The sequence below is a fragment of the Neovison vison genome, chromosome 6 (genome assembly GCF_020171115.1).
Source record: "Neovison vison isolate M4711 chromosome 6, ASM_NN_V1, whole genome shotgun sequence".
Lineage (NCBI taxonomy): Eukaryota > Metazoa > Chordata > Mammalia > Carnivora > Mustelidae > Neogale > Neogale vison.
This window is the reverse complement of record NC_058096.1, coordinates 206,663,375-206,691,356: the sequence shown is the minus strand read 5'-3', so window position 1 is coordinate 206,691,356 and position 27,982 is coordinate 206,663,375. Positions and strand designations below refer to the sequence as shown.

Below are 27,982 nucleotides of genomic sequence, written 5' to 3'. Positions count from 1 at the left end.
TTCGGGTAAGCTTTTGATATCCCCATTTCATCTTGCAAATCAATCTGAATGCCAAGTTTTTGGAGTCAGGGTAGTAACTGGTGGTTATTCCGGCCATCCCTGGGACCATGCTACACAGGAGCCCTTTGGCCTCTTGAGGAAATAGCCCGCGCCCACCCCTGCCCCAAGCATTTTAGTCAAGTAGGGTCCCAGAACCTTAAAGGGAAACACAATTCTCTTAAATCCATCAAGAACTAGGCAGAAAGTATGGGTTCAGGATTGTTTTTATTTTCAGAGCCTGCAACAGTTGGTCACCCATGCGAGCTAAGCTGGTACAGTCCGAAGGCCATCCCACCTCCCTTTCCAGGCATCCAACCAACAGAATCCCTACCAACAAGATTAGAGACCAATTGAGAAGTGTCTCAATGTGTGGTGAGAGGGGGAAGAGGCCTTTCTCTTTCTTCCTGTTCCCTTCCTCCCCCACTGACTTTTTTCTAACAAGATTGTTTTATAGCCAAATACAACTCAAACCCATAACAACAGCAACAAACCATCTCCTGTACCACTGCTTCCCTCCCCACCTCCAGAGGAGGAAGGGAAGGAAAAGGGGAGAGTGGCTCTTGTGTTTAAGAAAAAGTTGGCTACACCCCAGTGGAACAAAGATGGCGACGAGGCTGGTGCCTGTGTGTGTGTGTGTGGCGGGGGGGGGGGGGGGATGAGCAGGAACCAAACAGGCCTGGCCCAGAATCAACCAAGTCAGCCCCAGCTAACTTGATACTGTTCCTTTGAAACCCCCATTTCCACAGGGCTAGATGAGGGGGCAACTAGTGACGATCCATCGCTCCCTGTCCCTCAAATTCAAACATGATAAACTAAGAAAGTTTTACCTTCAAAATCCACCACGCTGCCTCCTGAGAACCACATTCGGTATCGTCATCTGTACGCACCCATGTCCCTCTCCTAACGCCCAGGACTTCCAGTCCCTCTCTTCACCCTTGGGTGGCCCAGCCAACACTGATTTGATACTCCCTGACTCATACAATGACTATTTTTAGAAAACCAAAAGCTATTCAAGAGTATCAGAATAACAGAAGACACTGAGCATACACTCCTGTTCCCTATCCTGCAGACCCCCCCGCGCTGCCCTCCCCCTCACTCTAGGACACCTACACTACCACATTCCAATAATGACCTGGGGGTGGCCCAATGGAAGCTACCTGAAGTGCTTTCCTGACTGGGACTTCTGTACCAGCCAGAGTCACAGGGAACCAGGGTGGGCAAGAGCAGGGTCACCCCCCCCACAAACACATCTGTGGCCTTCGAGGTAGGTCTGGGAGGTTTAGCTTATGTCCTGTAGTCAAGTCTGAGTCCAGTGCCCACTCCTACTGGTACCTCAGTCCTTGGCTTTAAATAGCAGCAGCCCCAGTACCACAGTGCCTCCTGGGGTGACAGAGCTCCTAGGTCTGTCCCTCGACACAAGTTTGCCTCTTCTCTCCCAACTTTTTTTTTTTTTTTTTTTAAAAAGCAGAGGTAGTCCCTGGGATGATAAAACCCTACCCAGAATGGCAGTATTATGACTTAAAGAAGCAGTTAAATAAAAGTCTCCAGGAATTTAAAAAAAAAAAAAAATATTAAAGTGATTGATGAATAAATTAAAGATACGGGTTATCCCACTGAGACCGTTCCCTTCCCAGGCTGTCTTTGGTATCTGGCCAGCAGCATTTCTGCTTCCGTGACTTCTCTCTCACTCTCCGATGCCTCCCCTCTGGAGAGGACAGTGCCCTGTAAGGCCCCAGGTGGTCTGTCCAATGGCAGGGGGTGGTTGGGGGGTGAGAAGTCAGAACTTCTTGACTCGGTGCTCGGAACAGTGCTGTGGCCAGTGACAGCCTTGGCAGCCAGTCCCGAGGCAGAAGGAGAACGTCTTACAGGGACAGAAGAGGCTCCCAGCCCTGGAGCGCAGAGGCAGGGGTAAGGCGAACCAGCCCCGGTCCTCTCTCCGCACGTTGCGCACACGGCTGGCCCCTTGGCTCACGTTTCTCTGCAGCGAAGAGGGAACGGGGGAGGCACGGAGGAAGCTCAGGCTGCTGAAGTCCGGCGTGGCCACCCTCACAGCTTCTTCAGACGGCTATACATCTCCCTTTTGCTCTTCTCCCCTGCCCAGGTCCGGCTCTTGGTGCGGAACTTCTTCAGGTCTTCTTTGAAGTCCTCGTGGTGCATGGGGCGGTAGCTGGGGGGCTCACAGTGAGACTGCAGATGGGAGAGGATGAGATGAGGGACCCCCGCCTCACGGCTCCCCCCACGTGCAAGGCTGGGAGCAGCGCCCACTGGGTAGCACGTTCCAGGGCCCTTCTCCGTGCAGGGCAGATCTCCAGACGAGACACAGCCATGCCCACCAGACAGATCAGACCGTCCAGGCTGCGTGAGGGGGCACTACGCCCTCCAGAGACTCCCTCTTACCTGGCATTTCAGGAAGAACTCCTTGTACCCGCCCTTCAGGACATACAGCTCAGGGTAGTGGAGTTTGGGATACTCGTTACCAAGCCGATCTCTCTCTCTCACGTATCGGCACCTACGAAGAAGGCAGACCAAAGCGAGGTGAGCCCCTGTGACGCAGAGAATATGACACAACGCAGCAAGCGTGGCGGAGCGGTGCGAACACTCCTCACACAGCTTCCCAGGCTCCCGGTCATTTGTGGAAACAGTCAGTGTTGAGCTGTGCGTTCCTGGCCACACGGGATCTTTAGGAAGAGTTCCCAGGTGGTGGGAGGGAGCCAGTCTCTCCCCAATGGTCCTTCCTTCGAGTTAAACAGCCCTACCATCCAGCCCCTGCCCAGCGTCCTCCCTGCCCCCACGGGATGGACATGGAGCTGCCCACATGGGAGAGACAGCCTCTGAGCCAGCTCCCCACTGCAGTCTCCGCTCCTGGCACACCCACGACCGGGGTCCCTCCCTTACTTCCTGTGTAAGCTGGCTGCCTTCTTCCTGTGGCTTTTAAAGAGGCTGAGCTGGCTCCTGCCTCAGGGCGCCTCCTTGCACCCTCTGCTTGGACTGAATTCTGAAGATCTTAGTAACACCCTCACCCGGCCTTGGCTCCTGAGCTCCTGAACCCGGGTACCAAAGCCGAAGTCCTCCCAGGGGCCCACAACGTGGTACCCCACCACCGCCGCTCTCCCCCTCTCCCCACTCCGGCCACTCCTGCCACCTTGCTGTTCCTCCAACGTGCTGGGGGCAAACACCTCTCATCTTATTTGTCTCCGAAGCACCTTCTAACACACTGAATAGCTGACTTATTTTTTATTGTTTGTCTTTTCTGCCCACCCAGAAACGCAAGCTCCGCGAAGGCCAAGAGTTTCTGCTCTCCTACGTTTTGCTGTTCCCTGCAGTGCCCAGAACACCTTCTAGCAGGCGAGGGGCAACAGGACCTGCAGAGGGAATGAGTAATCCCACTCGTGAAGGAACAGGAGTCCTCGCTGAAATCCTGCCTCTTCCTGTGACCAGTTTTGTGCCAAGTTCAGGGCAGGTCCCTGTCCTTGGGAAGGAGGTAGGGAGACAAGTTCCTGCTATGGGTGCACGCGGGCCAGTGAGGCAAAAACGGCAGTGCTGCCGAAGCACATGCAGACAAAGGGCCCCCCCCACTTTTTTTCTTTGAAGATTTTTTTTTTTTACGTAGGGGCATCTGGGCAGCTCAGTCAGTTAAGCATCTCCCTTCGACTCAGGTCATGATCTCAGGGTTCTGGGATCAAGCTCTGTGTGGGGCTCCCTGCTCAGCGGGGAATTTGCTTCTCCCTCCACATCCTCCCCACTCCTGCATGCTCTCTCTCTCTCAATTAAATAAATTTCATTTTAAATTAAACAATTTTTTTAAGAGATTTGAGTGTATGTGAGGTGTTGTGGATGGGGTGGTAGCAGAGGGAGGGAGGGAATCTCAAGCAGACTCCCTGCTGAGCACAGAGCCCAAAGCTGGGGACCATGACTTGAACCAAAATGAAGAGTTGGGACTTTTAACGGACTCGCCCCCCAGGTGTCCCCATGTGGCCTGACTTTTGAACTGGTTCAAAATGAAAAGGCTGAGCAAGAATCTAGGCCTGCGGGCCTATGAAAAGTTTACCTTGGCCCACCCCGGTCAAAGCTGCACCCTGCCCTGCCCCAGCCCACACCCCCCTCTCCAGCTGTCCTCCTGTTCTCCCAGCACAGACCACACTAGCGTCCAAGACAGGGCCAGGCTGGAGAAGGCCCAAAGCCCTTGGCAACAGAAACTGCTAGGTCAAACCTATAAAAAGCCACACTCAAGGAAGCTGTTCATCAAATCAAATGACTGTTTAATAGATAAGAATTTGGGAAAACAACTGCTACACATGAATTTGAACTTTCACAAAGCCAACATTTGCATGCATGCAGGCGAGGGTATGGAAATGACTCAGGAGGTGTGACAGGGTGCTCAGTGTGCTGACGTCTGCCCCGAGTGTGAGCCATCCCCGGCCACATCCCCCCAGTTACACGGGCCCGCGCCCCAGAGCCCAGCTGCACGCAACACTCACATGCGAGGACCTCGCTCAGAAGAGAACTCGCAGTGGAACACGACAATGACGCGCTTGCCGTCAGTAGGTACGATGGGCTTCTTGAGTAAGAAGTCCTCGACCTCCTCCTCCATGTGCAAGTTCACCGCACCCTGTGGAGGCACCAGAGACTCTTGGCACCCGTATGCATCACACTTGCCAATAAGGATTCTGGGAGAGTCATCTTTAATTGGGTACCTCATATTCTGTTACGACTACAGTGGACATGACTAGTATTTATGAATTCGGGACTTTCGAAAGCCACGGAGACAGTTGCAAACACTCACGTACTGAATGTACCCCTTTACTGTATATTTCAACGCTATTTTATTGGTTAAAAGATTAAGCTGGCACAACCAGTCACTTTCTTCCTGGGAAACTGTGTCACAACAACCGCCCTCCACCCAGTGGCTTAATTCCATTACAGACTTAGAGGCATCACTAAGCCTGGCATAGACGGAGATACGTCCCCAGAGACTGGCTTCTGGTCAGGAGCCTTGGCATGCTCAGGCCTGGCTTAGCAATCAGTGGGTACCACCTAGAAACGCCCTGGATGGTACCAGTGTGAGGCCTAGGACAGCGAGCATCTGCGGCAGTGCGGTGAGCAGTGCAGGCCAGGCAACGTTCTTCAGTGCCCCAGGAATCGAGGCCTCTTTCAAAAATTCTCATAACCAGCATGCGAGCTAATAAGCAGCCAGGTGTCACACCCCACCCCTGGCTTTATTTTACTTTTTATTTATTTTTTAGGTAGGCTCCATGCCCAGTGTGGAGCCCTATTCAGGGCTTGAACTCACAACCCTAGGATCAAGATCTGAGCTGGGATCAAGAGTTGGAGGACGCTTAACCAACTAAGCCACCCACACTCCCTAACCATCCTGCCACCTTTTAAAAAAAAGGAATCCCACATCCGTGGGGTGCCTGGGTGGCTCAGTCTTAAGTGTCTGCCTTCAGCTCAGGTCATGATCCCAGGGTCCTGGGACTGTGGTGGGCACCTAGCTCCCTGCTCAGCGGGGAGTCTATTGCTCTCTCTCACTCTTGTCTCTCAAATGCATAAATAAAATCATTAAAAAAAAAAAAATTAAAAATAAATAAACAAAATCACAGATCCTGTCAGGGCTCCTTCTATGCCTCCCACAATAGCAGGGCTCACCAGCAAGTCTCGGGAACATACCTTGATGTGGCCTCCCTCATACTCATACGGGTACCGGCAGTCGATGATGACAAACTCTTTAATGAGGTTGGCAAACTTGCCGTTTAAAACAGATGCCATCTGTGGACAGAAAGCCCAGGAGAATCAACCGGGGCTGCCAGGAACAGCTAGATGCAAATACCCCATGGGTGGCAGGATCCAAAAAGACGACTTACAATTTCTGGAGAGATGTATTTTAAATCCTGATGCTTCCCAGCAACTGTATGAAAGAGATAGCCCTGGGGGTGGGGGAAAGAAAAGATACTTAGTAAATCTCAAAAGGCCTATAAATGCAACCTTGACACTGCTAGCCTGCCTGGTAAGAGGCAGCTTTATACACAAACCTTAAATAGTACAGGCAGGTTACTCATCTAGGCACTTTGTCAACATCCTGACATCGCATGTTTGCTCATATCTAAAAGGCTATTATCCTTATTCTCATGTGTAAAGCTGGGCACTCTATCTGAGGCTAGCTAGCTAGTAAGCCAGACAGATGTAAATACAGAAACCCCAGGTAATTTCCTTCCTCCTCCTTGTCAGGAACCTTCATCTCAGTAGCCAGATTGGCAGGAACATGGTGCTGGGCATTGGAGATGGGAAAAATGAGACCTGGCCTGGCCTTGAGGGGAAAGACAGGCACATCGGCAAGTACTCATTAGGGCAATTCGCTGAATCAAGAGCTCACCTGTCCCCATAGCCATGTGTAAGGTCATTATGACAAATATAACCAATAGCTTCAATTCAAATGGATGGTTCCATCAATGAGGACACACCCAGTAGTATCTGCTTGCTCTTCCCTTCAGACAGAATTGTCTCCTATTTTTAATCCCCTTACAGGTCCCTATTCCTTCAAAACCTACCTGGCCGAAATGTGAACCATAGCCCAGACCCATACCTTCCCCAGTCTTCTGGCTGGGACAACCCGTCTTCATTTCTCCCAGTCTGCTTACACTGCACTGACCTTCACTTCCATCTACTGTGCAGTCCACTGTCCACGGCACAGCAAGTCTTACCACATGAGAAGTGTTTTGAGGGAAGGGACTGGGTCTCATACTGGGATCTTTCCTTAATACGTAACAGTGAGCGCTTCAACAAATGCTAGCTAACTGATGAGTAAGAAATTGATCCGGTAGCCTTCACATCCTTGTGGCTGAACCAGCCGCTACCTTCTCTGTCCCACCCTCGTATTTCACCACAACCCAAAGCTGCCAAGTCCTCCACTCAGTAAATCCGTATGTATCAGGCCTCAGATCTTCCTCCACACTTCCCTGAGGCCCTTCTCCCTCAAAGACTATGCTTCTCTGCACAACAGAGAAATTTGTCAACTTAGGATTTTCTAAGATAACCTTTTGATACACAGTCATATAGTGAGGCTATGGGTTTATTCTTGCTTCTTTGCACTTTACTGCATTACTATTTTTATAATCAGAAACACAGTTCCCAAGGAGCCTGGCCTTTGGGTTGGAGTCGAGGTGGCTGGTTGGTGGCTTCCTACTTTGTCTGATCAGTACTGGTAAGGTTGACAGTGCCAGAGAGAGCAAGATACATCAGATTATGAGACTGTTTCCTTATCTTTAAAAACTTCAAACTGTGTCCCCTTGATCTCAGGGTTGTAAGTTCAAGCCCCATGTAGAGTGTCCCCCAAAAATGCCCCTTTGTGGGCATTGCAAGAGCCACCCCAGGGAGGGAGAAAGGCTGAGGGGGGTTCTAGGAAACACCCCAAAGTCCAAATCACATAGCCAGAGCTCCTTGCGTCTGTTTAGAATTACCTTGGAGAAGTCTCCTATAAGGTCCCTTGGGTCGTTATCCAAAATGTTCTCAATGGTGCCCTTTGGGGAAGATGCCAAGGATAAAGACTGATGTAGAATCTGTAACAAATCAAAGGTGGAAAATGAGGCCAGGGTTCCGAATAGGACGTTTGAAAACATTCACCTAGAACGTGTCACCAGGAGAGTGACATGTAAATGTCTATATTTAGCAAATAAAATATTTTCCTTATTTGATTGAATCTAGACTGAAAAAGACAATGTGGGTCACTGACTAGGTCTATTATTTCAGTGTCTAACTCCAATGTTCTGAAACTAAGATTTTTCTTCCCTTTTTAAATTTAAAAAAAAAAAAAAAAAAAATTTTTTTTTTTTAAAGATTTTATTTATTTATTTGACAGAGAGAGATCACAAGTAGGCAGACAGGTAGGCAGAGAGAGAGGAGGAAGCAGGCTCCCTGCTGAGCAGAGAGCCCGATGCGGGACTCGATCCCAGGACCCTGAGATCATGACCTGAGCCGAAGGCAGCGGCTTAACCCACTGAGCCACCCAGGCGCCCTAAATTTTTAAAAATTTTTAGAAGATTTATTTGAGAGAGAGAGAGAGAGAGAGAGAGAGAGTGTGCGCACAAGGAGAAGCGGCAGGCAGAGGGAGAGGGAGAAGCAGGTTCCTACTGAGCAGAGCCCGATGTGGGGCTTAATCCCAGAATCCTGGGATCATGATCTGGGTGGAAGGCAGCCACTTAACTGAGCCACCCAGGTGCCCCTCCCTGCCTTTTTTAAAAAGGGAAATTAAAATTAAGGCCAAGTCTAAATAGATATTTTTTAGTTCTCTCCAACTGAGAAGCTCTAGAGGTACAATGAGCATTCCTAAAGGATATTGTGGTCTCTAAATACCATTTTCCACTAAAAGAAACCAGGGTTTGAGGGTGCCTGGCTGGTCAGTCAGTGGAGGTGCAACTCTTGATCTCAGGGTTGTGAGTTCAAGCCCCATGTAGAGTGTAGAGATTACTTAAAAATAAAATCTTTGATGCAACATGGGGGCTTAAGTGGGTAGGAGAAGAATCCATAAAACAAGATGGGATAGGGAGGGAGACAAACCATAAGTGACTCTTAATCTCACGAAACAAACTGTGGGTTGCTGGGGGGAGGGGGGTTGGGAGAAGGGGGGTAGGGTTATGGACATTGGGGAGGGTATGTGCTTTTGGGTAAATTGGAAGGGGAGATGAACCATGAGAGACTATGGACTCTGAAAAACAATCTGAGGGGTTTGAAGTGGCGGGTGGGTGGGAGGTTGGGGTACCAGGTGGTGGGTATTATAGAGGGCACAGCTTGTATGGAGCACTGGGTGTGGTGAAAAAATAATGAATACTGTTTTTCTGAAAATAAATAAATTGGAAAAAAAAAAAATCTTAAAAAGAAAAGAAAGCAGGGCTTTTTGAAGAAGCAGTTGACTCCAGGTTGGGACAAGAAATGTACAAGATAAACCTGGAATGCCTTCTGATAGTAGCAAGGAAGTTACCCGACTAGTCAGGCTGTGTCAAAAGGGCTAGTCATGGGGAGGTAAGGATTTCTTAAGCAAGACACAAAAACCACTGAACAGAGATAAGACTGATGAACTGAAATACATTTAAAAATCAAGAAATTCTGTTCATCAAAAGAACAGTATTAAGAGAAATGGCAAGCCAGAGTGGGAAGATATATAATCTGTCAATATTGCACAGCAATAAAAAAAAGGCGGGGGGTAGGGGAGGACCCAACCATGGATATGATATACAACAAATGATTCTCACAATAATAATGCTGAACAAGAGAATCCAGACTTAAATGAATACATACAGTAGGACCCCAAGGATACAAGGTTCAAACATGGGCAAAACTTGGCCACATCGGCAGAGCTCGGATCAATGTTACTGAGGGGAAGCACAGAAGGGGTTCTGGGTGGCTACCGGGGCTCCTTCTTGGGTCACGGTTGGGTGTTTATGGGGGACGTTCACTTCAAAGAGATCCAGCATTCATCTGTCTTTCCCAAGGGTGACCAAAGAGTTTGATGCGCAGAAGTTTCTCTTTGTGGGAACATTCTGCCAATAAAGGACGAGTGATGGAACTGCAGGATCGGTTTCTGAAACCTTCGTTAAATGAAACCCAGGCAATAATCATCAATGGCTGCCCAGTGGCGGGCTGCCTGACCAAAGTAAACGAATCACTCAGGAAATAGTCATGCCCAAGAAATGGAACCGCAATCTGATTAAGCCTTCCCAGAATTTAGGTGTACGGGTGATCCAGAGGATAGAAGACAAAGTCAGAATATCCTACAGGACTGGGAACTTCTACAGGACAACTGGCCTGAGTTCTTCAACCAATAAATCTCAAGAAAGAAACAAAAAGATGGAGCCCAAGGGCCCAAATAATAAGAGACCTAGCGACTAACTGCAAGGCACAGACCTAACCTCAACCTAGATTGGAACAAATAAACTGGAAACACATTTAGGGCACAATTATAAATGACACCGGGGCATCTGGGTGGCTTCGTTGGTTAAGCATCTGACCTGATTTCAGCTCAGATCAAAATCTCAGGATCATGAGACCCAGCCCCACCGCAGGCTCCTTGCTGGGTGTGGAGCCTGCCTAAGATTAATCTCTTCCTCTCCGTCTGTCCCCTACTCTTTCTCTATTAAAAACAAACAAACAAACAAACTTAGAAATGATATCAAGATTATAAAAAGATAAATCCCAAGTATAGCAAAGAGTACTGATAGACACATAAACTAGAAGCTTCCTGGAAGGCAATTTGTTGGCATGTATAAAATGCAAAGTATCATAAATGTTCCTGCCCTTTAGTCTAGAATTCTGTTTCTTCTTTGAGGGGGTGGTACAGAGGGAGAGGGAGAGAGACTCTTAAGCAGGCACCATGTACACTGCAGAGCCCCACATGGGGGCTCCACCTCACGACCCTGAGATCACGACCTGGGCTGAAATTAAGAGTCAGGCACTTAACCAACTGAGCCACCAAGGTACCCCTAGAATTCCATTTTTTTTTTTTTAAAGACTTAATTTATTTATTTGACACAGAGAGATCACAAGTAGTCAGAGAGGCAGGCAGAGAGAGAGAGGAGGAAGCAGGCTCCCTGCTGAGCCGAAAGCTTGATGCAGGACTCGATCCCAGGACCCTGAGATCATGACCCGAGCCAAAGGCAGCGGCTCAACCCACTGAGCCACCCAGGCACCCTAGAATTCCACTTTTAATAAGAAAAAGTAAAATGCAGGACGCCTGGGTGGCTCCATTGTTAAGCACCTGCCTTAGGCTTGGGCCATAGGATGGAGCCCCAAATCGGACTCCCTGATTGGCAGGAAGCCTGCTTCTTTCTCTCCCACTCCCTCTGCTTGCATTCCCTCTCTCGCTGTCTCTCTCTCTCTGTCAAATAAACAAATTAATTAAATAAATAAATAAGAAAAGAGAGAAAGTAAGATGCTCATCAAGTATTAGGTAACCAAAGCCAATTATAAAATAGGAGATAGCAGGCCTAGGTAGTTTTAATGGCTGTCATCTAGCTGATTTTTTTTTTTTTTAAAGATTTTTATATATTTATTTGAGGGTAAGAGAGAGAGCACAAGCTGGGGGGAGAGGCAGGAGAGGGAGGAGCAAACTCCCTGCTGATCAGAGAGCCTGATGTGGGGCTCAATCCCAGACCTATAGGTATTTCAGCCTATAGAAAGTTCATGATATATTATTAATAGAGAAAGTTCCAAAGTAACAGGAAAACAAACCATAACCAACTATGAGCAAACCATGGTAAGTTAGAAAATCCGATATGCTGAACTTGACACCAAAGAAGATACATATTGTTTGGAGCATAGGTAAACTTTTATATTTTAGGGGCACCTGGATGGCTCAGTGCGTTAAGCATCTGCCTTTGGCTTGGGTCACAATCTCAGGGTCCTGGGATGGAGCCCCGCATCAGGCTCTCTGCTCAGCGGGGAGCCTGCTTCCCCCTCTCTCTCTGCCTGCCTCTCTGCCTATTGTGATCTTGCTCTCTCTGTTAAATAAATAAATAAATAAAATCTTTAAAAACAATTAAACTTTTATTAGGCCATGACAGGTCAGAATTAAAAGAAGGGGCGCCTGGGTGGCTCAGTGGATTAAGCCGCTGCCTTCGGCTCAGGTCATGATCTCAGTGTCCTGGGATCGAGCCCCGCATCGGGCTCTTTGCTTGGCGGGAGCCTGCTTCTCTCTCTCTCTCTCTGCCTGACTCTCCGCCTGCTTGTGATCTCTCTCTCTGTCAAATAAATAAATAAAATCTTAAAAAAAAAAAAAAGAAAAAAGAATTAAAAGAAAACAATGGAACCAGAATACTTAGAAAATACTGAAAAACACTACACCGTTGTGAAACAAACTTAAAATAGCAGGTAATTTGTAGATCCAAGTAGACCAGAAGACAGTGATGTAGCAAACTCAAAGCAGTAAGAAACCATAACGAAAGTCTGTTCTCCCTAGCCAAAGGACTAAGAAAAGGGCCGCCTATCAAGGCAGAAAACTAAGACAATACCACCACTGTAGGCAACGCCAAGGGAAAACTGATGGCCCAACACCAGGCCCGGTCAGAAGCAGGGAGCTAACTTGTTCAGCCCTTGCCCAACTGTAATGAAATGCCCAGTCTCCATTCCACTGGAACGGTATCAGCAGAGCCCCTGTGGGGACCCTGAACCCCCACTCTGCCCAATAATAATGAGGCTTACCCCCATCCAGTGTGTCAAGGGAGGCTGTCTTGGGGGAACCTGAACTTCCACCCCTATCATCCCCGCAGTTATCACAGGCCTAAAACAGAACATTTACGTAGACGCGAGTCTTATAATACCCCAAATACACAGGATACAATAGAAAGATCACTTGCCATAGTAAGAACCAGGAAGATCTCAACTTGAATAAGAAAAGACAATCAACCGAACCCACCACCACAACTTGGATGCTGGAATTATCTGGCGAGGAATTTAAAGCAGCCATCCTAAAAATGCTTCAGTAGCCAACTGGGAACATGCTTGAAACACATGGAAAACAGTAAGTCTTGGCAAAGAAAAAGAACTAAATGGAAATTTCAGAATTGAAAAATACAGTATCATGCTCCTTGAACGAAGAGGCACCTGCCAGACCAACCTCCTGGGGCTTCTCTGGACTGGCTGCCTCCTCGGGACCGGCCCCAGCCATGCTCTTTCTCCGCTTTGTATTTGCGGGCAGGTGCTCCTCTGGAGATCGATCCGGTCTTTTTAACACGAACCGGGTGACAGAGCTACACGTGGACGAAGAGTCAAACAGCTTGCATCGATTGCCCTACAGAGGAAACAAAAGAGACCCATCTTCCATTAAAACCTGCTCACTTGAGGGGCAGCTGGGTGGCTCCGTTGGTTAGGCAGCCAACTCTGGGTTTCAGTTCAGGTCATGGTCTCAGGGTCCTGGAATCGACTAGAGTCAGGCTCCGCATAGACCCTGAGCACAGAGACTCCTGAGCACGGAGTCTGCTTCAGGATTCTCTCCCCCTCTGCCTCTCCCTCCTTGGTTGCTGGAGCTCTCCCTAAAATAAATAAATCTTAAAACCCAAACCAAACAAAAACCCCTATTCATTTGGGACGGTAAAGAAGATGGGTCAAGGGCTTGCTGGGAGGAAACAGACACGGTCCCTTCCTCTAGTCCCAGTGACTGCTGGAGGACTGGGCACATAGTAGCCACTGAGTACCTGATGCCTACGGAACAGGAACACGTATACAGCTGACAGGATACAGATATAAGACGACAATCAGCTCTCCAAAGCTGTCTACACAAAGTCCCAAAGATCAAATCACTGTTACCTTCCAGCTGGGAACACATTTTTGGTTTGCCTCCTCCCCACTGTTTGTTAACCTGCACCTTGCTCTCAACTGGTTTTTTGTTTGTTTGTTTGTTTTTTTTAATTTTTTTTCAAGATTTTATTTATTTATTTGTCAGAGAGAGAGAGTACACAAGTAGGCAGAGTGGCGGACAGAGGTGGAGAGAGACGCAGGCTCCCTGCTGAGCAAAGAGCCCATGTGGGACTCGATCCCAGGACTCTGGGATCATGGCCTGAGCCGAAGGCAGCAGCTTAACCGACTGAGCCACCCAGGTGTCCCTCAACTGGTTTTAATACCCCACCTAAATCCAGAAAAGGTATGAAGTTGCTAGATCATGCTAGAAAAAAGGGCCAATGAGGTGTTAAGATAGTGCTAAGGGTGTACGTTTGTAAGGAACAGGGGTGTGCAGAGGAGCAAGTGCCTTCGAAATTGTGTTCAAAAGTCCTCTCGAGAGGCACCTGGGTGGCTCAGTGGCTTGAGCCTCTGCCTTCAGCTCAGGTCATGATCTCAGGGTCCTGGGATCAAGCCCCGCATCGGGCTCTCTGCTCAGTGGGGAGCCTGCTTCCCTCTCTCTCTCTGTCTGCCGCTCTGCCTACTTGTGATCTCTGTCTGTCAAATAAATAAATTAATTAAATCTTAAAAAAAAAAAAAGGTATTAATTAAGGGAAAAAAAAAAAAGTCCTCTTGATCTGGTCTTTCTAAGACTAATTTTCCAGAGTCCTGGGGCAGCCACTCTGACCAGTGGTAGGGGCAGTCTAAACTTATGTGTCTGTTCATGACTCAGTATGCCCTGGCTTGGCTTTCCCTTCCATGCACAATCTACTTTCATACCCCAGTAAACCACTCCTTTTCAAGCTGATACTACAATTGTGATGCGTCCTTGAAATGTTCCAGTTAATCCCTAGCAGAGTGTGGCACTCCCAAACCAACTTTCCCCGAGACCAAGACTATTCCTAAAAAATCTATTCCATATTAATGGAATGTTTTCTGAAAAGCAAGACCAGAGTTCTTTTTTATTTGTTTGTTTTTTAACCTAGAATTGCTGAAAGCATTTTTGGGGAAGAGGATCACTGCCTTCAACAGTCTCAGGGGGAACTGTGAACAACCCCGAGGGCCCAAACCACATTTCCAACACAGCCCAGCAACTGAAAGTCTGCAGTAAGTGTCCTTATAAGGCAAGTCCTCGCTGTGAAGGGCCCCAGAACTCTATTGGTTAAAAACCAATTTAATTAATTTAGTTGTTTAACTAATTAAACAACAACAAGGGGCACCTGGGTGGCTCAGTGGGTTAAGCCTCTGCCTTTGGATTGAGCCCTGCATCGGACTCTCTGCTTGGCAGGGAGCCTGCTTCCTCCTCTCTCTGCCTGCCTCTCTGCCTACTTGTGATCTGTCAAATAAATAAATAAATAAATAAATATTTAAAACAAAACAAAACCAAAAAACCACCACCAACAAAGAACTGATAGACATTTCCTAAACTTCCTCACTCTGTACACAATTTATGTCTTTCAAAGGGACCTAGTAAATTTAGTCAGAGCATTTGTACTGGGATAGCCCATTAGCAATGCTTATAATTTTTTTTTTTTTTAAGATTTTATTTATTTATTTGACAGAGAGAGATCACAAGTAGACAGAGAGGCAGGCAGAGAGAGAGAGAGAGAGAAGCAGGCTCTCTGCTGAGCAGAGAGCCCGATGCGGGACTCGATCCCAGGATCCTGAGACCATGACCTGAGCCGAAGGCAGCAGCTTAACCCACTGAGCCACCCAGGCGCCCCAACAATGCTTATAATTTTTAAGTGATCTTAAGGGTATAGTTCATTTGTCCCATATTGATAGTTCAAGGGCCATGCTAGTTTAAAAATGTAAGGATATCAATTTATATTATACCTAAGTGCATGGGGCTCTCACTTTGTGCTGTGACAGTATCTAATTTTCACCAGGCATTTGCAAAATAGTTGAGCATGTGTCCCTGTGCAGGTATAGCCTCGCTTCTAGCTTTGTTTGAAAGTATCCCTGATGGAAACAGAAGTCTATAGGCAATATACTGATAGAAAGTCTGTGAGTTACTGTTGTTTGTCAAGTGTTGTGCTAGATGATATGGAACATAAATATACGAGAAAGCGAAAAAAATACATGAAAAAGATTGGGAAAAAAGGGGGACAAATAGTCTTTAGACTAAAGCCTTCATACTTGAAAAGTCTTTTTCCGACTACCTGGATGTTAAGAGCAGGCAACAAATGTGATACTTCCCTTTATCAAGACTCCTTGTTTTACAAACTGGGAAACATGCAGACAGATGAAATGATCTCTCAAGGTCTCCATTTGTGGGTCTAAACCCAGATCCCTAGGTCCTGTTGTTCCACTTGACCTTTGGTTGTACTCACCTAAGCTGACATAATTGAGGGCACAGTGCTACCATCCCAAATGCTACGGAGAAGATGGGAGACAGCACGCTCTCTAGCACCAGGTACTTAAACACAAAGACATCCAACAAAACTGAGGATTTTTTTTAAGAATGTCTCTCCCACTGACAACTTTGGTGCCACTGTCAAGACTTCCCCTTTACCACTATTTACCCCTAAATACCACTTGTTCCTAATTTAGGATTCCTTCAACTATTCCCTCCTCTCCCTGTAAATCAGAAAAAGTCTGGAGCACTTTGCCAAATAGTCACAACCAGCGCCTAAGTACCCTGTTTGTAACTGACCCCTCCTCCCTTCCAGTTAAGGGTCACACTCAAATTCTAGTATCCCTGGGGAAATCCGTCCAACCCCCTTAGGCTGGCAGACAGGTGACACCCGTCACCACTTCACCCCTGCCCACCACACGTCCCCATTCTCCCCCTTCTCAGGGCCATGTGCTTTTCCCCAGATGAACTCTTTTTCATGAATTAACACATCCTGTCCCCCAGCAAGTTCCCACACAGCCTGAGACCTTGAGCAAACGTGCCCTCCCTGTGGGATCAGACCCTGATTTGCTCACAGCACTCAGGTGGTGGCTCACAGCTTATGGCTCTTCCTAGGGGCATGGATGTTCTTGCCCGTGAAGAGTCCACAAGGCCCACCCATTCGATGGGCTACACGTGGCCACACATACAGGGTAAGCTACTGTCTGCTTCCCCACCGGGGGCTCCAGAACTCCACGGCTACTGTGTGACAGAGACGTGCAAAAATAACTCATTCCTTGCTGTCGTACTGCTGAAAGGGGAAAGTTTTAAAATGGGGGCTGAGTCAAACAAAGGTGTAGCTGAGGATGACAGCGGGGCAAACCCTATGTGGGACAAGAGGACGACACACAAGCTATACAAGCTACAACAATGGCCAAGGACACCGGCTAGAAGGGAAGTCTCAGTGTGAAAGCACAGGCTGAGTTCACCCACTGACAGCTCAAACTCCTGGCTGAAGTCAATGTTGGTGGCCGCCACAGCAAGCCACCTGCCCCTTCTCAAACTCAGAGCACCCTTCTGAGCAGGTAAAGCAGTGGGCCAGAGGGGGTTCTGCTCTGCAGAGGCGGGACACAGAGTTTCACGGGCCACTTTCGGACCCCACACCAATGAAGAAGCCATCCAAGGATGTGCCTCTATCCCTAACAGTTGTAAGCAAATGCCTGGCTGGGTCCGAGGCAAGTCTAACTTGACCTAGGCAAAAGAAACACAAGTATCTGTCCTAAATATGAGCTGTGAGTGAGTCTATACAGGAGAAATGGAAAAACATAAAAATGATAGAAAACTTCAGTTATCTACGAGTAACACTCTCAGCACCCTTAAGCTCCGAAATAATCTGAAACTCCACGTGGAAAATACCTGCAGTAAAACAGAATCTTTGAGCAGAAAACGTTTGTTCCAAATGTTTGGCAGTGTTTGTGCAAATGTTGAAAAGCATGGACAAAACAATCAAGTAAACCTAAGAAAGAGGAGAGCCAGAGACCTAGGGAGTGCAGACCTAAGAGGAGAGCCAGCTCCACGCGTAGGTGTGCTCCTCAGCTCCTGGGGGACATCCTGGGTTTTGAGGCCAACCAAGGCCTGGGCCTGTGAACTCAGCCTCATTCAGGGCCAATCCCTAGACTACCTGGCCCAGCACCCACAGCTGGGAACACCAATGTGCCATCCACCACCGTCACTTATGAGGGGTTCAATTTAGCAGACATTTTCCTGAAATCTTAAACTAGAAAGTAAGAGAGGTCAGAGTTGAACAGAAGAGACATTAACACACAGACACAGACACACACAGACACACACACACACGACATTAACTTGACCAAGAAAGGTTGGGATAAACTAAAAATTATAAAGTAAGAACTAGTGTGTATGTATCCCAGCCAGACTTCCTCACACACCAGTAAGGAAACAAAGAAACAAAAGAGAACAAAGAAACAGGGTGCTTTACACCAGAGAACATCAGTGACCAGTCAAGGGAAAGGCCCACAGACCGAAAGACAGAATCAAATGCAACTATTTCGATCCCTGTGGTGATGTGGGCAGAAGGATTAGTTTTCCATTTAGTCTAGTCCACTCTGTCCCAGAGGTCTAATTACTCAAGTCTCTCTCCAGACACTCAGGAACAACTTACAAGGTTTGTCGTTCTTCTCATGACAAGGGGAGCTGTCCACAGACTCGACATGCACGATGGGGTCTCTTCATCATTCTAAAAGAGAAAAACTATTATAAAGATCCAGCAGAGCCTAACAGTTTAAAGGCATTAGGTGTGACTCCGCCTGAGAAGCATCAGACAGGCCTGGAGAGGAAGCCTCAACGTTCGCTCCTCTTTCCCATTGCCCAGTATGTTAAGGTCAGAAGAGCATCACATTTTGCAATTCGGACACCTGAACATGGAGCTAAAACCACCCCCAAGCTAAAAAACCAAGGATTTGTGAGGAGGTAGTTCCTAGCTCTCCAGCTTTACACCAGCTCGTCCTACATCTTCTTGTTCCCAATCTCTTGTACAAAAAAGACTGTCAGCTCCTTCAGGGTAAGAAGGATCCTCCTGGTGTCTTCTTTTGAACTGTCCCACTTCCACCTCAGATTTAACTAGACTGGAGAATATAGAATAAAGAACAAAACATCAGCCACCCAAAGCCCTGGGGAACCGCAGTTCTTTCTCACGACTTCCCCAGCGTACTCAGTGGAATGGGTAGGAACACACGTGCACGCACACACACACACACACACACACACACCTCAGTCGAATGGGTAGGAACACACACACACACACACCTTCAGATTCTCTCCGTCAAGAAGGTCCATGAAGCCATCATCCTCATCAGACAAAGTAGCTGTCACAGGGGACTGGGGCATAAAAAGAGGGACGAAATTCCCGGGCTCGCTGCCATCTCTTTCGTTGGAGGAAAGCTGGAAGACAGAATTCACATCTTGTAAATGACTGATCACATTGGATTCCCTTGGATGGGTCACTAGATTTTATGAGGAAAACACACTGTATTTATTAGAAGTAAAATTGTAGTAGCTACTCGTCAAAAGAAAATGCAGCCCAAGATGACAAAGGATTTGATATCTACAGTCCTGGGCAGCATCAGGCCTGGAAGTCTTCAAAAAAACCTCTTCCCAGAAACAGTTCACCTTACAGTGGAGTTGGGGAGAGCCTCTAGCAAAGAAGAAAGGCTTGCTTTATCAGAGGACTGGAATCCGTGAAGTGGGTTGTGATACAACAGGATAACCGGCTGCAAGGAGGAAGGTGACAGATACTATCTCTGCCCACAGAACTGCCTAGAGAATGCCTATGTGACCCTAGCTCTGACGGGGTTGCAGGGAGAGGAAAGGGTGGCCTGGTTCTACAAAGTCTATCCTAGTCCGTTAGACTTGGAATTTGAATGATAAGTACTGTTTTTTTTTTTTTAAAGATTTTATTTATTTATTTGACAGAGAGAGATTACAAGTAGGCAGAGAGGCAGGTAGAGAGAGGAGGAGGAGGAAGCAGGCTCCCTGCTGAGCAGAGAGCCCGATGCGGGACTCGATCCCAGGACCCCGAGATCATAACCTGAGCCGAAGGCAGCGGCTTAACCCACTGAGCAACCCAGGCGCCCGATAAATACTGTTTTTAACTGAGGAATTACTGTGTACTGGGCACTATGATATCATCTTAAGTGTGCAGTTCCATTTAAACCTCACAACACACTGAGCAGAGTTACTCCTCCTCTACTTATTTAACAAATCAGGAAATCAATGCTTAAGAGAGGTTACCAAGATCCCATGGCTCACCCATTTGACTCCAAAGCCCACTATATTCTCTCCGAGGAGAGAGAACTATTCCTGGAGTAAAAATGAGGTATTTTACTAGGTGACCCTATGTTGTTCTCTGGGGGGTAACCCCCATCATAAAACTACTATATATTTAATATAGGAAATTTAGACAGATGGCTCGTAAGTCTACCATCTAGAGATAAACATTACTGGGGCACCTCAGTGGCTCAGTCGGTTAAGGGTCTCCCTTCAGCTTGGGTCGCGATGTTGGGGTCCTGGGATCAAGCCCCAAGTGGCTGGCTCCCTGTTCGACGGGGAGTCTGCTTCTCCCTCTCCCACTGCCCCTCTGCCCTGCTCATACTCTCTCTCTAATAAGTAAGTAAAATCTTAAAAAGATTCTAGATATAAACATTACTAATACAAACATTGCTGATAGTGAATTGTATCTTTTCCAGATATTTCCCAAAGCCAGGAAAAATGTTCAGAGAAGGATTTTTTTCCCCACAATAAGGAAGCAGTCTCAACCTAAGTCCTACAGACAATCCTTAAGACACAAATCCCTTTGTGGCTGGCCTCCTCTGTTTCAAGCACCTGCTTGCTTCACAGAAGTTCTAGGTGCCTCTGATCCTCCACAAGAGCTCCCGAGCATGCTCGGGGCATACTGTCAAGTTTTCAGCCAGCAGAACCAAGGGGCAGGTAATTTTATTGTGGGGCAACACCCTTGAAGACTTAGACTAGAATACCACTATTTGTGGGGCGCCTCGGTGGCTCAGTAGGTTAAGCATCTGTCTTTGGCTCAGGTCATGATCCCAGGGTCCTGGGATCAAGTCCCACACTGGGCTCCTTGCTTAGCCAGGAGCCTGCTTCTCCCTTTGCCTGCTGCTCTCCCTGCTTGTGTGCTCTATCTCTCTGACAAATAAATAAAATCTTTAAAACAAAATTTACAATACCAGTATTTGTGACCTAAGTTCTGGGATCCCTAGTGCACACGTGATACAGCAAATGATGGACATGTCACCTATAATTAGGGATGACCAGGTGACCACAATAAACCCCAATGTAGTAGTCTTCAAGGGCACACTAAAGAGATTTAGTTTTGGACAACCAGTACTTAAAAGAATTACTGTGTAGTTGGGAATCAGTAGATTTTGTTAAATCCTGGTCTTCTATTTATGTGTCCTTTGGCAAATCACCCAACCTCCCTGACCAGACTTTTCCCAATCCGTAAAAGGGGTTAACTCCAGCTACTTCACAGGCTTATGAAGATTTAAAGACCAGAACATATATATAGAAGTGCTTTGTGCATATGCTAGACAGAGTAACGATACTGGACCTGGACCTGATAGCACAAGCCAGACTGGAAAGCTGTATTTTCACATGCCAAGTTCCCAGGAAAACCCGGAAACCAAATGCGGTCATTTCATTGGCCCTCTCTAGCTTCAGCTGTCAGATTGCAGCAGGCAACTTTGGAAGCAGTGACACCTCTGTCTTGCAAAGAAATAATCCTGGCGTAGGTGGCCCCCAATACTGTCAAGTAGTCCATAGGGAGTGGGTTTGCCAGAATCCCTAATAGTTCTCAATAAACCACCTTTGGAAGAAGCCAAGTGCTGTCTCTGAACAAAACCACTCTGGGAGTATCTCTTAGCTCTCAGGAAGCACTATGAAAGAGCAGGTTTTAAGACCTATAATCCCACCGTACACACACTTTAGAAGAATGACCCAGGATGCCCCATTCTCCCAGAATTGACAAGGTCAAATATTTCTTGCCAAGTTCAATATTCCAAACATACCATTTCTCACTCTGCTTCTGCCTGTCTGCTCTCCAGACACAGCAAAAACACCAAAAAATGTGAGTCTAGTTTCAAATGACCAAGTCAAGGTAAAGACAACAAGAGCTACTGTAGTGTCTCCGACTCCAGGTTAAAGAGGATGCTTTAATTCTGTTCCCATCAGGAACTCCCCTGTGAAGGCCGGGCACATACCATCCGAGCTGGGGCAGAGTTCTGCCTCTGTGTGAAGAGATCTTTACTCTCCTCAAGTCCATGAGAATGCAGGCAGCCACGAGATGCCGGTCTTATTGGCTTCTTAAACTCAAAGGCTTCCTGCAAGACAGTAGAGTCAAGACATCTTCCACTGTCCATGAAAACCAGGGCCTTGGCTGTTGCTCGGGTGAGACGATCAGGGGAGCAGGCACTGCTCGCCTTTGTAACTGTCTCCAAACTAAGGGTTTACCTGTTTCTGAGCTTAACTTCAACACTGGATCTGTGTCACCAAGAATTTCACAGACTCTGTCAACAGCTAACTTCTAAGACAGCATTTTTATCTCACCACAAAGACTATTTCCTGACAAAAACATAAATACCAGCCATGTATACAAAACACTGAGTTAATAAGCTAAATCAAATCAACAACTTCTAAGCTAAAGCAAAGTGTTTCAGTATAATTGCCTGTGAATGGGAGCCAAAACTTCTTACTCTAGATTTGTTTGAGGATTTTCTATTTCCCACCTTCTTCCTACCAAGAGGAGTTAATTATTTTCCACTTAACAGTTTTTGTACCCCATACTCAAAGCAATGGAAAATTAAGAAAACTACGGTTTTACTCAACAATACGAATGATTCATGTATGTTGAGTGAAAGCCAGAAGTGACAGAATACATTCTGTATGATTCCATCTACTTCAAGTCTGAAAGCACTTATAAACCCCCACCTAAAAGAACCACTTCACTTGTGGTGAGCGCTCAGAGCAGTAATAGCTAGTATCACAGAGTATTTATATGCCAACACAGCACTCAGAACTTTCTGTGCATTAACTCAGAGAACCATCACCGATCACCCCCATTTTACAGATGAGGAAAGCTAGGCCTTACAGGTTAAGTGATGTGCCTAAGCTCACAAGAGCTCTTTAACTGCCATCTATGCTGTTTCCCTTCAGAACAAAGTTCCAAGCAGGCAACCCTGGGAAAAGACAAGTTCAGGGGAAAATCAGGCACCAGTACAGCTTTCCTGCGTCCAGTAGAAGGTAATATATATATATATCTCCCTCTCTATATATACACATACACAGGCCAAGGCAGTGCTCCAAGCACTTGAGGCAGGAACTCACTTCTGTATTCTCCCTCCAAACCACTCCCAAGTGGCTAAGAGGATTACTGGGAGAATTTACGGAGGCAGAAGGTTTTACACGAAGTCTGGAAGATGATAAGAATCACTTACTGTGGCATTTTAGCGGGTAATGGAAGAGGAGGAAATCGACATGGGGATATAGTGAGGATGAAGGCTGATGAAAGTTCAGCCAAGTCACTGAACTGTTTTGGGTGCTTACTCTGTGCAAGGCACCTGGCAGGTGTGAGAAAAGCCAGGCCGGGGTGTTCTTGGCCTTTTGGATGGTGCACCACAAGCTCACCCTCTAAGCTGCCAGTTTAGTTACTCTGTAATTCCCAGAGACTTGTTGGCCCTGTTCTTTCAAATATTGCCAAGAAGCCTTTTCCTACGCTTACAAGTCATCCCAGGTGAGCACAAAGAGGCAGGGCCTGGGCAGACCCTTCTGGATAAAAGTATTCATGGTATAATTACTCCTAAGAGCTACCATTTCAGCAAATCCTCCCAGCTGGGAACCATTTTAAATATTTTATATATATTATCTTACTTAATTCCATAATGTCCTACAAGTTTTGCTACTCCTATCTTACAAAGAAACGAAGAGGCTTAAAAAGAAGTAAGGGGGGGGTGCCTGGATGGCTCAGTCAGTTAAGCATCTGCCTTTGGCTTGGGTCATGATCCCAGGGTCCTGCGATCAAGACCTGTGTTAGGCTCCTTGCTCAGCAGGGAACTTGCTTTCTCCCTCTCCCTCCTGCTCCCCCTGCTTGTGCTGTCAAATAAATAGATAAAATCTTTTTTAAAAGGTGGGGGAGGGTGCCTGGGTGGCTCAGTTGGTTAAGCATCTGTCTTCGGCTCAGGTCATGATCCCAAGGTCCTGGGATCGAGCCCCATGCCCGACATCGGGCTCCCTGCTCAGCAGGAAGCCTGCTTCTGCTTCTCCCTCTCTCACTCCCCCTGCTTGCGTCCCCTCTCTCTGTCAAATAAATAAATAAATTTAAAAAAAAAAAAAAAAAAAGAGAGAGAGAAAAGTAACGGGTCAGGGCCGCACAGCTAATAAGCAGGATTCAAACGCAGGTTTCTCTGACTACAAAGACCATGCATAGCTTTGGTGGTAAAGGTCTAGTCTCCCAGAAAGGAGCCCAGCCATACTATGTAAGCCACTGACACTTGTGGCTTTACCTCTATCCTAGGTTAGTACACTGGTGACACTCACATTTTCCTTGTTCTCATCCTGGTCCATCAGATGAAAGACATCATGGTCAAGAGAATCAGAATGGCTCCTCTTCAGAGCTGGGCTACATCCCAAGAGCTTCTGCTGTCAAAATGAAAAAAAGACATTAGGGTACATGACAATGCAATGAAACTCAAGTTCAAAAGAAAAACAAAGGGGCGCCTGGGTGGCTCAGTGGGTTAAGCCACTGCCTTCGGCTCAGGTCATGATCTCAGGGTCCTGGGATCGAGTCCTGCATCGGGCTCTCTGCTCAGCAGGGAGCCTGCTTCCCTTCCTTTCTCTCTGCCTGCCTCTCTGCCTACTTGTGATCTCTCTCTGTCAAATAAATAAATAAAATCTTTAAAAAAAAACAAAACAAAACCAGGTGGTTATAGAGGGCATTATATAGGGCATGGCTTGCATGGAGCACTGGGTGTGGTGAAAAAATAATGAATAATGTTTTTCTGAAAATAAATAAATTGGAAAAAAAAAAAAAAAGAAAGAAAAACAAAAATGGCAGTGGAGGGGGTGGGGTAGCTTCTCACACACTGCAGGGGTTAACCCAGAAATGTGGCCAGGGTTCCACCTTGCCACAACATGAGATAGAAGATCCTGCTACACAGCCTCCCACCTAACCACACAAGGTTGGTCTATAGCCCTCTCAGCAGAGATTTAGGGTGCCAAATCAACCCCAAAACATCATCTGCAAAAAAAAAAAAAGAATACCTCCCGTATCTAACTGGTAGTTAGAACTGAAAGGTGAGAGGCGCCTGGGTGGCTCAGTGGGTTAAAGCCTCTGCCTTCAGCTCAGGTCATAGTCTCAGGGTCCTGGGATCAAGCCCCACATCAGGCTCTCTGCTCATCGGGGAGCCTGCTTCCTCCCCCACTCTCTGCCTGCTTCTCTGACTACTTGTGATCTCTATCAAATAAATAAATAAAATGTTAAGAAAAAAAAAAAAAGAACTGAAAGGTGAGGTTGTTTAGGTGTTTGGAGTGCTTACAAGACTAAGGAAAAGCAGGTTTTGCTGTCTAAATTAAGTTCTACTATCAAGGTCACGCTGATAGCTAAGGAGACAGATAATACGAATCAGCTCGAAATAAACAAGGGAACTTACAGGCAGGAAACTTATTCTCCTCATGGGGTTTTCAAGGCTGCAAAGAAATCAGAAGACAAACAATGAGAATAAAACAAGAGAGAGGTATTCATATTAGCAGATGCAATGTCTAGTCTATAGTCTGGGGAGGGGGCAGTCAAACATCCCCATTTTAAGCAAAATGGAAGAACAGACTTCTGAGGCTGTCTGTCCTGTTCTTACAAGCACCCCCAACATTACTGAGCTTCTAGGTAAAAAAAGCAAGCCCAGGTCTTCTCTTAAAATTCACATTTCTCTTAAGTCTCTGATGCCAGAGGGTGAAGTAAAGGTTTGGGCAAGACTTGAAAAGAACACCACAAATTACAGTGAAATAAAGGATGGGAAGTCCTAAAATTTGCTGACACAAACAACTCATTCTCTAAAGGCACCAGACTTATTTGCAGGATCCACAAGTCTTACTGGGGGCAGCTAAATCCAGGGCTCCCATCCAGAGCACAAAGAATTTCAATAAAACATTAAGAGGAGTCTTTCCTAAGTATAAACTTTTAAAACCAGTGAATACGTACTTTTCTTTACTGTCCAAGGGCCCAGGGGAATCCAAACAGAAGCCTGTGGGAAATCAGAAAACCTCAGTAAATAATACACGAAACACCATTTTGTCATTAAATAAAGCAAAAATACTACTAGTACTGTTTCTTTAAGCCATCAGTCAAGACTCATGGCTTGGACTTCTGCCAGAATTACAGTGGCATCACTATTTGACTGTCAAAAACTTCATCTCTGCACAAGTCTTAATACTTCCATAGTATATTTACCAATCCCACTGTCCTTCTTGCAAACACCATCAAACAAATAGGATGTGAGAACTGAACATAATCTTAAGGATTGGTTGGTTATTCAGACAGAGATTATCCAGGTAACTTTCTGTCGAGTTCTGACAATGGAAAGAATAGGTACCAGCTTTCTGGAGGAGTTTTGACTTCAAATATTTTATCTTGTCAGAGCGTATGTGTAATCTGGGGGCTTGGAAAAATACATTTATCAGGCCTATCACAAGCCAAGTCTTCACTGCCTTTAACAAAATAAGATCAAGTAAGGTGCTCATCTCATCAAAGGGAGCAAGGTGTAGGAGACACTGCTTTCAGGATGGCCCAGACCCACCAGCGTCTGCTCTAGCCTACACCTGTCCTCACGATAGCCACATAACTGCAGAAGTCAAGTGCTAGCTCTGGTATTCTCATTTGCCACGCTGCCACAAGTAAGCATCCTATCCCTCATTCTTAAGAAGGCTACATTTTAAGATCTTTGCTCTTGTAGTTCCCTAACCTAAAGCATCTGTGTAAATACAATCATGAATTTATGAATTAGAATAAAATGCACTGGCCCGTTTCCTCCATAGCAGGCTCGCTGAAACAATCACTTGACTCTGCGTTTCAACTGATACGCTTTTCTGGTCTTGGTGTTATGGTTCATTTTACCCAGCTACTCAACCTCAAGATCAAGCACACACCACCTCTCCATGCATACCCTGGACACTTGTTTCCTCCATAAACTACCACACGGCCTTCTTTGTCCTGTTTTACCAGGGTTTGTCCCGGAATCCCATGCATGACTCTTGTTTACTATCACAACTAGGTACCACGCTCAGTTCCTGGGTGAAGTGCACGTTACAAGAAACTCCAAGTCTTGCTCCCCATGTAGCAAATACATAATAAATGTTGGAAGACTAAAGGAATACCTGAATCGGTTGACTCGGAGGAGCCCATTCTCTGCAGACTGCTGTTTCTCACCTCCAGTGGCTGTTCATATTCACTGAAAGCAAGAGAAAGAATTTTCTATAAATTTCTAAAACATAATGACAAGGTTATATACAGGAGACAGGCCATGAGGTTAGCAAGTATCCAGGCTGCTTTCAACCACCTCCTTCTAAGGCCACACCACAGCCCCATTTTGCCACGCAAAACACCGCAGTTAGCACCCGAATATAAAAGATGAGAAGGGAGTGGGTAGGCATGGCCTGGGCAAAACTGTAGACAAGAGGACCACCATGCTGGAGTATTTCCTGAAGTGAGAGCATGTGTTCTAGGTACCTGCTAGGATGAAAGGTGAATCAGACAAGTTCCTGCTTTTCAGAGGCTGGAAAACGTACCAAGACCTGTGCTTACAGAGACAATGAAACGTCCAAAACCGAAGGGAGAGCAGCTCCACCACAAACACCGTGGGATGCGTATAAGGAAAAGCCCAGGGAGCGTTTCTGGATGGAAAGCTGAATAAAAAGGCCTGGCCATAGGAAAGCGGGGTGGACATCACGAATGTGCACGGGGTGAGGAACTGTGATGATTTTGCACATACGCCAGGAAAGAAAATGCCATGTCTCTCTGTAGAGAAGGAACAAAGCTCGCAGGAAGCTAAGATCCTTCGAGATGGTTCAGCAAAGGATGGAAGTGAGCGCCTGGAAGGGTCCGCTTTGCCCTCGTGGGGGTAGATTACAAAGAGCTTCCTGGGATTGGGACAGAAGAAAAGTACAAAGCAGTCTGAAAGGGGTGGCCAAGGTGGGGAACCCGGGCCGACCCCACCCCCTACCGGGCCCGGCTCGGGGCTGAGGGCAGCCCTGGAGGGTCCGAACGGCCTCTCCCGCCCCACGTTCCGCCTGGGGGGGAGGGTGCACATGGCGGGCCCCAGCTCAGCCGGGCGGCGGACAGGTCTCGTCCCGCTCCCGGCCCGTTTCCCAGCCGGACCCCCACCCCCAACCCCGAGAGACGGCTGGGAGTCCAGCGGCCTGCGGCTCCGCTCGCCAGACCCTCCTCACCTGCCCAACCCCTGCAGCTGGTCCATGGTGACCGTCAGGTTGGTGACAGGCGACAGGCCCCCAGAGGCTGGCGCGCCGAACAGCGCTTTCACGACGGGCTGCGGCGCGGGAGGGGTGCTGCAGGCGAAGAGCAGGCGGCGGCGGTGCGGGGGCTCCGGGCCCAGTTCCATGGCGGCGCCTGGCCTCCCAGGGCTCCCGCTCTCTCTTCCTCCGCCTCTGCCTCCG

General features: G+C 47.2%; 1 protein-coding gene across 4 annotated transcripts; it reads right to left on the bottom strand.

Moving 5' to 3' along the window:
• Positions 1-189: 189 nt before the first annotated feature.
• Positions 190-27,982, bottom strand: CDC25A (cell division cycle 25A). 4 transcript variants are annotated; one of them, XM_044253659.1, is made up of 15 exons: positions 27,758-27,982; positions 26,687-26,760; positions 25,515-25,557; positions 24,970-25,006; positions 23,858-23,959; positions 21,526-21,645; positions 18,560-18,694; positions 17,916-17,990; positions 12,641-12,814; positions 7,494-7,592; positions 5,901-5,963; positions 5,707-5,805; positions 4,518-4,648; positions 2,437-2,548; positions 190-2,226 (listed from the first exon to the last, which is right to left on the bottom strand). In XM_044253659.1, the coding sequence occupies exons 1-15, from the start codon at positions 27,925-27,927 to the stop codon at positions 2,086-2,088; spliced, it is 1,575 nt and encodes a 524-aa protein (XP_044109594.1). In that variant the 5' UTR covers positions 27,928-27,982; the 3' UTR covers positions 190-2,085. The 4 variants fall into 4 exon arrangements, with proteins under 4 accessions (XP_044109594.1, XP_044109595.1, XP_044109596.1 ...); XM_044253660.1 differs by having other exon boundaries at positions 23,858-23,956; XM_044253661.1 differs by lacking the exon at positions 21,526-21,645.